Source organism: Eupeodes corollae, chromosome 3 (genome assembly GCF_945859685.1).
Source record: "Eupeodes corollae chromosome 3, idEupCoro1.1, whole genome shotgun sequence".
In the NCBI taxonomy this organism is placed as follows: Eukaryota; Metazoa; Arthropoda; class Insecta; order Diptera; family Syrphidae; genus Eupeodes; species Eupeodes corollae.
In genome coordinates this window covers 83,204,434-83,217,764 of record NC_079149.1, presented here as the reverse complement: position 1 = coordinate 83,217,764, position 13,331 = coordinate 83,204,434, and the positions used below count along the sequence as shown (strand labels likewise).

Here is a 13,331-nt window from a genome sequence, read left to right as displayed (position 1 = left end):
GCCTTACGGAATAAGCCTGATTGATTTATATTTGTATTTAAATACCGAAAGATTCATTTCATTGGAATTCTTGTGTCCTTAACGAATAGCTGATTGTGAAACATCAAAACCAGTGTGAACTAACTTTGTAGCCGAAATTTTTACACAACGTTGGAGGTGAAATTTTAACTACTTTTGTAGTTAGATTTAGCCAATCAGAATCCCTTGACTACGTAGCCACTAGCTTTGTGAATGCGACCAATATTTACGTTCAAAGAATGTAGTTGACTGCAAATGAAGTCCCTTACGTTGTCTGAACCTGGCCATTGTTTTATAAAAAAAATCACTTAAAAGTGTCAATACGTCATTTTTTCCTACCCTTTTTCTCTATGCACCGATTATTATAGTTTTCCGATTTTCAATGACCTCAGGGACTCACTGTTTTATTCTGTGGCAGGTTCTGTTGGCCACCCGTTACAATATTTTCAAATTAGATTTTACTAGACATTTTGGTTTTCTTTAACATTATATTTATGAAAAATTTGTTTTTTTTTTTAATATTAATTACTTAAAACTAACAAAGAAAGAATGAAAGCTAAATAATAAGTTTTTAGATTTCATCAAGGAGGTATGCAAATTTAATATCTGCCAATCTGAATGCAGGATTTTAAGCAGGCAGACAAAGGAACACAATTGATGATGTTAGAATTTTTTTCTTTTCTTGGTTTTTAATGCAAGAGGGCCTGGTGTTTTGAAAACAGTGCTGGAAAAAGAAATATTTGTTTTTAAAAATGAACAAATTGAATATTTATAATTAATATAATAACTTACTGGCAAGTGGTGCAGATAGGGCTGAACTTGCAGAAAACTGAAATAAAAGAAAAAATATATTGTTGTTGTTAAAAATGTATCGTAAGGAAAAAAAAACAATAGTTTTTTTTAGGTCTGTCTGAGGTGTTTGGCACCCCATTTAAGTCTGTTTTTTGAAAAGTAATAATATCCAAAAAGACACGTTTTCTAAAAGATTTTTAGGAGTTATGTTTGTATTAAATATTTAGACATAATCGTGTAATGTGAATTTAATCCAATTTGGGTTTTTGAAATTTAAAATAACTCTCTTTAAATAGGTGCTTTTTGAAAACTTTCGTTTTGCAGTATCATTTGTTGAACTATATGTTTTCATGCAATGGGTATTAACAAATATAAATCTTGCGTGTTAATTACAAATTTAATGAAAAGAAACCGTTTTTTTTGACTTTTTTCAAAACTTCGATAAAAAGCTCGCAGATGCACTTAATTTCTGCCAATATTATTTTTAATAATGTGAACTATAGGCTTAGTTAAATGTTTGTTTTTAGAAAACAGTCGATTTGTTGATACTATGCTGTCATACGGGATTTTTTAAAACGAATAGTGGTAGAATACATTTTTTGAAAAAGGACTTGACTTTGATACCTATCCTAGAATTAATTAAAATTTCAAACTACCCGACACCCAGTATCCTTTAAATACGCAACGAAAAGCAGGCAAACATTACTACCTGAAAATAATCGTTGTAGATACAGAAGCGGTTAGGTAGAAATGTTTGTTAAGATACTTAGGTTGAGTAGAGTTTCTAAGACGCAACATTTCCACTTTACAAGAAAAGATAAATCCGCGCTAGATTCAGAAGCGTGAGATGGGGATTGGGATTCGTGTGCTGGTGAGTTAGAGAACCATAACGGTATAGGAGCTTTGCTGGATTCTCTAAAATATAAAAATGGGTAGTCCGCAGGTTAGCTAAGAAGTCTAGACTATTCTTTAAAAACAGAAAGTGTAAGAGTAGCATCTGCAGCTAGAATTCACATAAGTCTAAATATCAACTTTGTTTTAAAATAAAGTTTTAGATTTTTTTTAACGGAAACCTTTTTAAAATTCCATTTGGTGTTGCTTAAGAAGAAATAAAAATTAAATTTTCTAACAAATAAGCTCCTGAAAGGAATCCTGAAGGATAGATTAAAACTCGATAAGATTATCGATTGATCCTGTTGGGATAACCCAACCCAACAGGATCACGTGGCCAAGCTCATGTTGAACCTTCAACACCTCAAAGTTAAAGTCTAGGCGCCGAAAAAAAACACTTGAGGAACGCCTGCTTCCAAATATATTGTTTTCATCTAAATTTTTATTTTTTTTTTGTTTTGACATAACTACATTTTACTTTTAAATTAAATTTTGTGGTGAAAAGTACGTCTGTTCAAAACCGAAAATCTTTTAGACGAGATACGTTTCGGGAAACGTGAAATAAAATCACTATAATTTTTTTTAAGTTAAAAATGAATACTTTCGTCGAGCCATTAACCATATTTATCGACCCCTGTCTTCCAGCAGCAGTGGCCACTACACCAGAAGGAACGGGTAAGTCGGAGTTAAATTTTAAAGAGAATAAGCAAGTTTTTTGTTGAGATAAATTGAACTTTTGTAAAATTTAAATTGAAATTTCACTACATACAGCTGTGGACAACTAATTAGAAACACAATTTGAATTCACACTTGAAGCAGTTTCTGTATTTTTTTGTTTTTTTTTTTGTGCAAACATTTTTTTTTGTAAATATATTTTTTAAACTTAAAACAATGTTTCCCAAACATAACATTTATTTCATATGGCAGTTTCTGAGAAAAACACAGCGTTTATTCCTGGAAAACTAATTAGGAACAAAGTTTGCTTCAAAACTTCCCGACATATTCGTTCCATTGATGAAATAAGCCGCCTGCACTGCTCTACGAGTACAGCTTTCCAAGCAGCTTATTATTATCTTTAATACCTTCGAAAGAACATCATTGTTGGAGTCATTTTTGAGAGCAACAGCTCTTTTAACATCTGCCCCAAGATGCTCTATCGGATTTAGGCCTGCACTTGATGATGCCCATTCCAGAACTGTTATCGATTGGTCCCTAAAGAATTGTTTCGTAATTCCAGCAGTGTGCTTGGGGTCGTTGTCTTGCTGAAATTTCCATATCACTGGCATGTTTTCATCGGCCCAATCCACTAGTCGGTCCTTAAGAATGTCAATGTATTTAACGGCTGTCAGCGTTCCATCAATTCGATGGATTGGGCCAACTCCACACCACGAGAAAAAAACCCAAACGTTAAGCGAGCCGCCTCCATGTTTAATTATTGGCAAAACGTATTAAGGGTGGAACGTTGTTTCTTTTGGCCTTCGGACATAACGTGCACCATCTTGGCCGATCCTATTTATTTTAGTTTCTTCACGCCACACTATGTACTTCCATGCGTTTCTTGTCCAGTTGTCGTGTGATCTTGCGAACTCTATTCTAAGACTACGTTGCCTTGCGGTTACTAATGGTATCTTGCGAGAAACACGACCATGCAATCCTATTTCTACCAATCTTCTTCTGGTTGTGCGTGGCCCTATCGGGACATCGAATGCAACCGAGAGTTGGCGTTGTATCTCTGTGGAGCTTATTTTTGGGTCTTTTTTTGCCAGCCTACTAATTGCTCGATCTATTTGGCAGCTTGTCTTACGTGCCCGTTTTTTACGAGGTACATTTTCAGCAGTCCCGAAGTTTTGAAAATGCTTAATTGCATTGAAAACTTTCTTTACAGAACAGTTCATTGGAGATGCAATTGCTCTATAGGACATTTTAATCTTCCAAAGCTCAAAAATCGCTATCCTTGTTGTAGGAGGATCACAGGTCTTTAATTTTCCCATTGCAATTACCAAAATTAAAAAATTATTCTTTTAAAACGTTTGCAGACAATTCAGAATTTTACAAAAAAAAAAGATTATTTTGATTTCACCCAAATCAAATGTAATTTAACTGTTTCTAATTAGTTGACCAGTTGAAACGAACACTTTTTACACTCTACCTTGATTTTATTGTGTACTTTGCAAAGACTTATGCACAAATGATGCTTTTTCAAACAATTATCTAATAACGCTTGCATTACACCGTTTTGGATACCGCTATTCTAGTCACACTTGATAAAGTGAATGTGGAAATGAGAAGCAAGTAATGTTTCTAATTAGTTGTCCACCTTGTAAATTAAAATCAAAGCATTTATTATCAGCCCATTTCTAAATAAAGATTCCCAGGGAAATATTTCCCTTTTCTCATATTCCTAACGAAAAATTCCCGTAAATTTTATTTCCCTTTTCTCTTTTCCCTTATTATAAACTTACTTCGAATGTTGGGAAAAATTCTCCGAGAAAAAAGTAGGCATTCTAAATAAATTCATCTGGGCCACCAAGCAAAAACATATCAGAATGGAAAAAGGTAAATTTTTAAACTAAAGTTCGATAATTTATTATTAATATGTGCGTATTATTTTAGGTGTGGAGTGATCACAAAAAAAAAATTGATAGAGCTAAGGCTGCTAAAAACCTTAAGACCAGAAATGGTACCAATCAGAGAACAAAAACTTTCCGAATATGAACAGGCTGTATACGACTTTGGAATGAGAGAGTCGATAGAAGGTGTAACAGCAAAAACTTTTGGCCTGGAAACAAAAGAAAAGGTAAAAAAAGAAAATGTTCAACCTCCGGAAAACGAACCTGTAGTTGACCAGGAATTAGCCCTGTATAACGAACCAGAATCAACACCAGTAAATAATACAACGCAAATTGGTTATCCTCCACCGAGTACAAATAGTACAAAGAAAAGGACTGCCTCAGAAGCTTTTGATGAGGAACTTAAGACTTAAAGGGAGTTAGGTGAGACTGTCAAGGGTATAGTTGAAGAAACTAAAGAAATTAGAAGAAATACCACAAAAGTTTACCGAGCTCTTAACAGAAATATATGAATAAAAAAAAAGTAATGAAGATTATTTCGCCATAAAAAAAGAAAAACTCTAAAAATTCAAGCTATCACCTTGCTGAAACTAGGTTGAGCCATACCATCACTTTTCTTCATTTCCAACCCCAGTTTGATACCCTCCCTCAGCAAAAAAACGTAAACATGCGCCCAATTTAATGATTGGTTTGATTCCAAAACGCTTTTTTGTTGGTTTACTCGACATGATGAGGACATGCAACAAGTATTTAAAGGAAACCTTGTTTAGTCTATAATACTTTCGAAACCTAAGGAAAAATGAGTTTCTTAAAATTATGATAGACAACATTTGATTAAACTAATGAATGCTTACAGCCTTACTGAGGCAACTCCAAGGGATTCGCACTATCTCTTAATGATCTTCTAATAGTCCTTGGTTTTACAATATTCACTTTCTTCATATTCTCCACGTAAAATCCTTGCCGCGATTGAAAACATTTTAAATCATTTTTAATTTGAATGATGAACATTTTTTTCGCGAGTTATTTTTCCTATCAAACAATACGGAACAGCTGATTCGAAAATCAAAATTCCCCATTCCCGATTTCGAAGGGAAAAACATCTTACCTAGTTTCCCGAGGAGTTCTTTTCCCCGGGAATATTTAGAATTGGGCTATATATAATATTTATAATAATAATAAAACATTTTGTTATTTTTTTAAAGAACAGAATGGAAGTTTTATGAAGTTTAAAACCATAAGGATGATGGTATAAGTTTTGTTTACAGAAAGGGATGGGAGAGTGAGGGGGGAAATGGAGAAGAAAGGGTAAGGAGGAGAAGCCAAATAATGGGGTTGTTCTTAGCGAGGAAGACAACCAGGTAGGGAGGGCTAAGCAAAATATCTCGGGTATCACTACCACCGGGATGCTAGACTGGCTTTTATTTTATTTATTATTTACATATTTATTTTTTTGTGATGAGTCCAGGGTCAAAGAACCTTCGCAACCGCTAAACTATGGGTTCAATTATGCCAGTTAAGACCCCACACAGTCAAAGCGGCTCGTTACAACTTGTATGATTTTGTTCATGCCTTTAAACGCCTATGTTTGTACATTTGATTATGGCTATAAGTTGATTTGTCTACGAGTAAAGTTAAAATATTTTGCAAAAGAATGGGTCCATTTTTTCACACCTCTAAATGAAATTATAATCATATTTTGATATTTACTTGACTTTATTTTGTCTCTTCTTTTCGAATAAAATAAAAAAGATAATTAATGTTTAGTAACATAAGAGTTTTACTTCCGATTGAGACAGAGTAAGCTGAAAATTTGTTTTGTCTTCCTTTTGGTGTTCTCAACATTGTGTTAAGGGGGGGGGGGGGGGGGCGATACATGAAAAAATGCACATTCTCTGACGGTTCAAAAACTAAAAAAGAATATTCTTTAAATCCTAAAAATACTGCTTGCAACACAAAAAGTCACTGGGTCGTATGCGAAGAATTAAAAATATAGTTATTAAGATAGCACACAAATCTAAAATTAAAGCTGCTTATTCTGTTAGTAAATAAGCAACGATTTTGTTCAAGACGTTTAGCAAGTCGGATCTCTTAAAAACGATTAAACCACCTATAATTTTCACACAGAAAGAAGCAATTAATAATTTTGTTCGTGTGTGTTTAGGCCACACTTCTCCGACTCATCAACATCTTTTGAATAGGGAAAATACTTCGATCTGCCCTCTTGCAATGAAACAATGGACATCACACAGTTTCTAGCCCACATAAACCATCTTTTATCTAACAATTATCAGAACAATTACGAACTACTTACAAATATTAATTCACAAAATCAAGAAACTATTCTAAAAATAATTTTAAAACTTTACTTTAAATCGTAAACTTGCTTAAAATTTTAAAATCAATATCAGCGATATAACTTAGCAATTTAAGATAACTGTTTGTTTTTTATAAATAAATAAATTGCTGGTGAAGAATTTGACTTGGAGAATATATGGTTTCAACAAGACAGTGCCACATGTCACACAACTCGAGGGAATATGGCTTTATTGCAAAAGACACTTCCTGGCTGCGAAATTTCTCGTCGTGTCGATATCAACTGGCCACCAACTACCAAGATCATGTGAATTCACGTCACTGGACTATTTGTCTTTTTACATTCAGTCATACGGGAGAGTTTTTAAAACGAATGGTGGAAGACAAATTTGTTTGTCAAATGCCTTGACTTGTATAATTTTGTTAAAAACCTTTGATCGCCTGTGCAGCCTGTACGTTTTTCTTTGGCTATAAGTTGACCAAGATTTGTTTACGAGGAGATATTATTACCTTTATTATGCAAAGACACAGTGTGAGCATTAGGAAAGGGAGAGAGGGATTGAAAGGAGGTGTCGGTGCGCATTGGTTTTGAATTCCTGAATATTGCAATGACTGGAAAAGACAGAGTTTGGTAAGGAATTCCGCATTCGCGTAGTGCGGCTAAAGAACGAATCTCTGTACTTGACATTATCATCGATCGAGGGTATATTGATGAGCATTCCAATAAGCTCGAGTATTACGGTTGAATTGTTTAAAAGGAGGGATGCAACTGGCTATATCTCTAGAGCAGCGGTTTCCAATCTTTTTTAGTCACAGAGCACTTTTTGCGTCAGAAATTTCATGCAGAGCACTTCGTTGCACATATGCCATTTTTCGCAGTTACATTTATCACGCAGTCCCTAAAGTGATACACTCAAATCATTTATTTTTTTAAATATATTTGACAGAAACGCCAATTTCAATAACCAACGCTCATTACGCAACATGTCACCCAAAATAAAGATGTCTTCAATGAAGAAGGTCCTAACTTCAGCTCTCATTTCGAATATAATAGCCGCGTCAGTGTTTTTCCGCGAAAAAAGCTATCTTACTTCTGCGTGAAGAAGTAAAGACGTATGTAGACTACCCATGTCATCTCACAATACTTTAAAAAGCCTTGTATTCTTTGGCCGTGATTTAATAAAGTTAATTATTTTTTCGTCCAACACGTCTTTAAGGTAGACCGGCATTTTATTCATTGCGAAGGCATAAAGGTGTAGATCGCAATGGCTACTGGTGCATCCTGCACTGGACGTTGTTCCAGTCATGGCCTTGGCACCGTCCGTGCGTACATCCAGGCAGTTAACCCATTGTATGTCATTTGCATAATAAAACAAATTTCAATCAAATTAAAAATGTCCGCACCAGTTGTAGTAGCTGGGAACGGTGGCGCGCGGCTTGCAGAAGCGCAGATCTTCTTGAAAGGATTATAGATATTGGTAGCGCACAAATACTATTAAAAGCCAACCCAGCAACATCCGCTGTTTCATCCATTTGCAGCGCAAATTTTGTGACTTACTCGTAAAGTAAAGTATCTTTTACATTCTCCGCTAAGTCTCCGATTTGTCTTGATATTGTGTTATTTGACAAAGGAAATTTGTCAACAATTTGTTTGGCCTTTTAACCCAACAAACATTCAACGATGTCTTTATTATTAAGTTTTCAGTAATGGTATGGGCTCCACCAGTTTGCGCTATTCGGAAACTTAACAAGTAGGATGCCATCAACACACTTTCGTTCATGCTTTTTAGTGATAAGTTATAATGGTTTGAGATTTAGTAAGTTTAGCATACTTTCTTTTGAAGAAATCACTCAGTTTGCTTTTGCAATCTGGATGAAACCCTGCAAAGTGACGTTTGATTTTTGCTGCAAACATTGCAGTGTTCGACAACACTTTGCGGCAAATTACGCATTGAGGTTTGTTCCACTTGTCTCAGCAAAAAATTCATATATGATTCGTGGTACACCCTTTTAACTGATCGTTTTCCTGAAGCATCGATCACTGTGGCACTAGTAGGTACTAGACAAACTATCTCTGGGGAGCACACTTTGGGAAACCCGACTCTAGAGGATAAACCGTTTAAAGAATGGTAAAAAAAGGTGAGACAAGAAACTTAACGACGATGTTCAAGCGACGTAAATGTTCCAATGATGGTATTATCACCAATCAATCTAAATTATCTACATTCAATACTGTTCAAGAGGCTTAAGTAAGTTTTATCTTGCGGCATTTTTTGGGACAACGCCTATGTGATCGTTCCCCAAGAGGTGGTTAGTGACACACATACCGAGAATATCGAAATGTTCAGTCTCATTTAAGTGTCATCCATGCATAATGGCAAGGGGAGTTTATCTCGCTTTAACGATAAAAGCCAGCATTGGGTTTTCGAAGCATTAAATTCAACGCATTTTTTTTCCACATTGTACAATGCTGTTTAGCTCGGAATTTAATGAGCTTATCATATTTTGTTGTTGCAGTTTCACACCCGAAAAGAGGGATGTCATTCTGAAAACGAATATGAAAAGCTAAGAGAACTATCTTCAGCGAAACAATCAGCCCTATTGCGAAGATCAACTATCAACCGTTTGACGGTTGATAGACTATATCAATTCAAATCAAAATCGATATTGTGAAAATCAATTGACAAAATATTGTGCTATTGTGAATGACTTCAAAATTATTTTATTATTCTTGCAACTGACAGAAGTTTTAAAAGCAAATAAAATAAAATTAAAAACAAAATAAAAAATGACTCATTAAAATGGCGAGAATTCGAAGGAGTTTTCCAATCCTTTGGAACTGGAAAGCCAAATGTGAGTATAAAGGTTTTGATTTTCAGACACAAATAACTTAATTTGTACGTGATCTTCTCAGTTTTCAGTTTTTAAAAAGCTTTCGGCTATCCAAGGATGCATTTCATGATCTTTTCCAAGAAATAGAGGACAAGTTAAAGCCCCGAAAAATTATTCGAGCCGTGCCGAATATTTTAAAACTAGCAACAGTGCTAAGATATTGTGCACATGGGACCTACCAGTTTAGTTTGGAAAACGGCTTTAATCTTGGTATTGCCCAATCAACTACATCGCTTGTCCTAAAGGAAGTCCTTGGTGTAATTGAAAACTATGTGTGCCCAAAATGGATAAAGTTCCATCACACTAAGGAGGAAGAAAGAAGGGCAAAAGTTTATTATTTTGAGAAAAGGGGCGTGGTAGGATGCTTGGATTGTACACACATTAAGTTCATAGGCCCAGACAAAAATTTTCTACACTTGTATTACAACCGAAAAGGATTCCATAGCCTTAATGCTTTGATTGTAAGTATTTTGAAATAGATACATTTTTTAATTAAAGAAAAACTTAAATTGCATTTTAAAGGTGTGTGATCATTTAATGTGTATTAAATATGTTGATGCTAAACATCCAGGAGCATCCCACGATTCGAACATATGGAATATGTCCGCACTGAAAGCAAACATCGCAACAGATTACCGAAATGGACGCAACGACTTTCGGCTTCTTAGTATGTACTGAGCTTATATTGTCAGTTTATATTCAGCTCTACAGAAATTATTTTCCATTTTCAATGTGCTCCAGCTTTTGTGGAGAATCCCTTCTTCACAATAGGTTATTGATACAAATCCACAATGTAAAAACAATTCATTGACAGTTGACACTCACAATACCATTTAATAAAATTGATTGAAAAATTTCAATTATTAATTGATAGTTGATCTTCACAAAAAGGGTGAATATATTGCATTAGAAGTTGCAGACAGGAGATAATTAATAAAAATGAGAAAGTGTTGGGAGTAGAACAGAGCCCTGGGCAAACCAGCATTTATTTTGTGATTTCAGACTTGAATTCATCCAATACTACTTGTATTGAATGGTCCGAAAAGCAATTACTAATCTAATGAAGGAGGGATTCATGAAACCCGAAAACACGCATTTTCGATTAAAGAGAATGATACCAAACCCCATCAAATGCTTTTGAAATATCAAATGCAGTAATCTTACTTTCTCCAAAACGATTTAAAGATTTGCTCCACTGATCTATTGCTGCGATAGCCATACTGCCGGTCATTAAGAAGCTTCCGATCTTCGAGATATTCTTTGAGCTGATTATTAATCAGCGTTTCCATGAGAAGGGACATATTTGCAATCGGTCAGTAATTAAATGTTGAGGAAAATTCGTCTTTTTTGGGGATGTGCTGGACAAATGCTGTTTTCCATCCACTCGAAACGAAAACTCAGGAGTAAATAAAAAAGCTTACGCAGTGGTTTTGCCAGTCAAGCAATTACTTAATGTCTCAATGATTTTGACATACGCTAACAGTTTTACGGACAGATGATAAAAATAGTGTAACGCTCAACATTTTTTTCTAAATTAAATAGTTGGTGAAAAAATTAAAGTTTTTGAACAGCTCCAGGCGAATTTCTTAAAAATGATGCTTTATGATTGGAAGAAAAGATGTTGTCTAAGCTGTGGTTGCAGAAAAAAGGGGTTGCGATGGCATTTTTATATAACAATGCATTTTAAACTATTTCATTAAAACTTACTTGACAAACATGCTGAACAAACATATCCAATATCGATAACTTCCCTATGACAAAAGCAAGCTGCCCGATAGTCAACTTTCTCTGCTGGAGGTAATACAAGTTTTTTCCTCGATTGAGGATCCGGCAAGAATACCCACAGCAGGTACTGCAACATGCCCTCTATTTGAGGAAGTCTTAGATAATGGCCACCCGTAATATCGCAGCCTTGTTGAAACAGCTTTAAGGTTTTGTCTATTGCACAAACGTCAAGTGCAATTTTCAGCTTCCTAGCTGTGAAGAATACATTCATGTAGGTTAGATATTGTGACGCGCACTCGTTGCTTCCTGTTATGACTAGGATCCTTGAATTAATATTAATATTATCATCCTTGTGTCGAAGGACCTTTGAAAGCAACAATTGAATTAGAAAACTTCTAACTTAAGACCGGTATACTTACATTATTTATATGACACAATGCAAGAGTCATGCATCCAGCAAGCTTGGATTCGCATAGTGTTGTTATTTTTGGAGCAGAGTTCATAATTGAGAACAATCTTTGTTTAATGGTTTTCTCCACTAAAGTAAACGCTTCGTATTGACCATCTACCTGACGGAATTCCATAGGACTCGTCACGGGATAGAGATATTCACTAAATGAAATTTTCTCATCATTTTCATCACTTTATTTTATTCAGTTGTAAAAATATAGGTACCTGGCATTATGATGGCATGAGAGTACAGCCAATTTGTTTTGAGTTTTCTGCATGAGATGGGCATTTCCAAATGCTATCGTTGAATCTATTAGTTGTGTTAAGTTTTGAGGATTTTGGCGCAGAATACGTAGTGATGGATTTGTGTCCAGCACTATCACAAGTAGACTGACACTATTTAGATCTGGTATAAAATTAAAACAAATGTCGTAATAAGTTTTATAAATATTATTATTTTTATATATTAACCAACCTTCTTCCATAGTGTTTTTGGTTTAACTTTCAACTTTTTTAAATATTCGTTCGTTTACGTTCAGATGTCTTATATTTTGACGTTCCTTGTGGATTGCGAAATGCGAATAAGATAGATTGAAATCATAAATTGTCATTTTGACATCGCAACAATCTCAAACACAGCTGTTGAGGGTGTTCCAAGAGTGGTTTGAAGAATCGAATCGAATACGAGTTGAGAAACTAGAATATGACGGTGCTGGATCGAAAGATCGAATTCAAATGCAATTAAAATGACACGCAAAAATAAATCTTCAATTTAACGATTCAAAAACGTCTACAAAAATATTTTAAATTTAATGCCCCATGTTCATTAAATTCTCTATGAAAACGAGATATGAAGATTGCACATATCTAGACACAAATTTTGTATGATTCGATTTCTCAAGAATTCCACGGCATATATAAACAAGTTCAAAATTCCTATGACAAACTAGGCTCGAAGAACGTTATTTTTCAAGTTTATATAATTGAAAGAAATTATTTCATTTTTGACAGATACAAACAAAATTTTCTCTGAAGTACTTCGAGGGGTCCTTGTTGCGAAAACTGCTTTGGAGGACCGCTGGTTATTTTGTATTTATGTTTGATCTCCTCCAAAACACAAGCAAACGCATTTTTATTTGGCTACCTCAAAGTTACGCCTGTCGATGGTGACGTTTTGACCAAGACGACGACGGTGTTGTATGTCCTTTCCTGACTACAGCATGTACTTTGTTTTGCCCTCAATAACCGTTAAACCCATTTTTGCCGCTTCTGCCTCAATCCTCACAAAATCCCCATTGACATCACGCTGAGTTTTTCCCATTATGTCAATGTCATCAGCATATGCCAATAATTGGACAGACATTTGAATGATGGTGCCTCTAGTGTTGACGTGTGAGCTCTGCACTATTCTTCCAAGCATGATAGTAAAAAAATCACACGACAGTGCATCACATTGTCTAAAACCTTTTTTGACATCGAAAGCTTCTGTTAAGTTGTTTCCAACCTTTATGGAGCAGCGTGAATTCTCCATGGTCATCCTGCACAAACGGACGAGTTTAGCAGAGATTCCAAAACTACACATCTCTCTGTTTAGCTCGTCCCTGTAGATGCTATCATATGCGGCCTTGAAATCGATGAAAAGATGGTGGGTGTCGATTTGGTGTTCTTGTTTTTTTT

General features: G+C 35.0%; 1 protein-coding gene across 1 annotated transcript; it reads right to left on the bottom strand.

Moving 5' to 3' along the window:
- Positions 1-479: 479 nt before the first annotated feature.
- Positions 480-12,255, bottom strand: LOC129950206 (general transcription factor IIH subunit 3). The gene is made up of 6 exons (XM_056062051.1): positions 12,130-12,255; positions 11,880-12,060; positions 11,624-11,816; positions 11,187-11,568; positions 811-847; positions 480-742 (listed from the first exon to the last, which is right to left on the bottom strand). Exons 1-6 carry the CDS (start codon positions 12,137-12,139, stop codon positions 682-684), a joined length of 864 nt encoding a protein of 287 aa, XP_055918026.1. The 5' UTR covers positions 12,140-12,255; the 3' UTR covers positions 480-681.
- Positions 12,256-13,331: the final 1,076 nt, after the last annotated feature.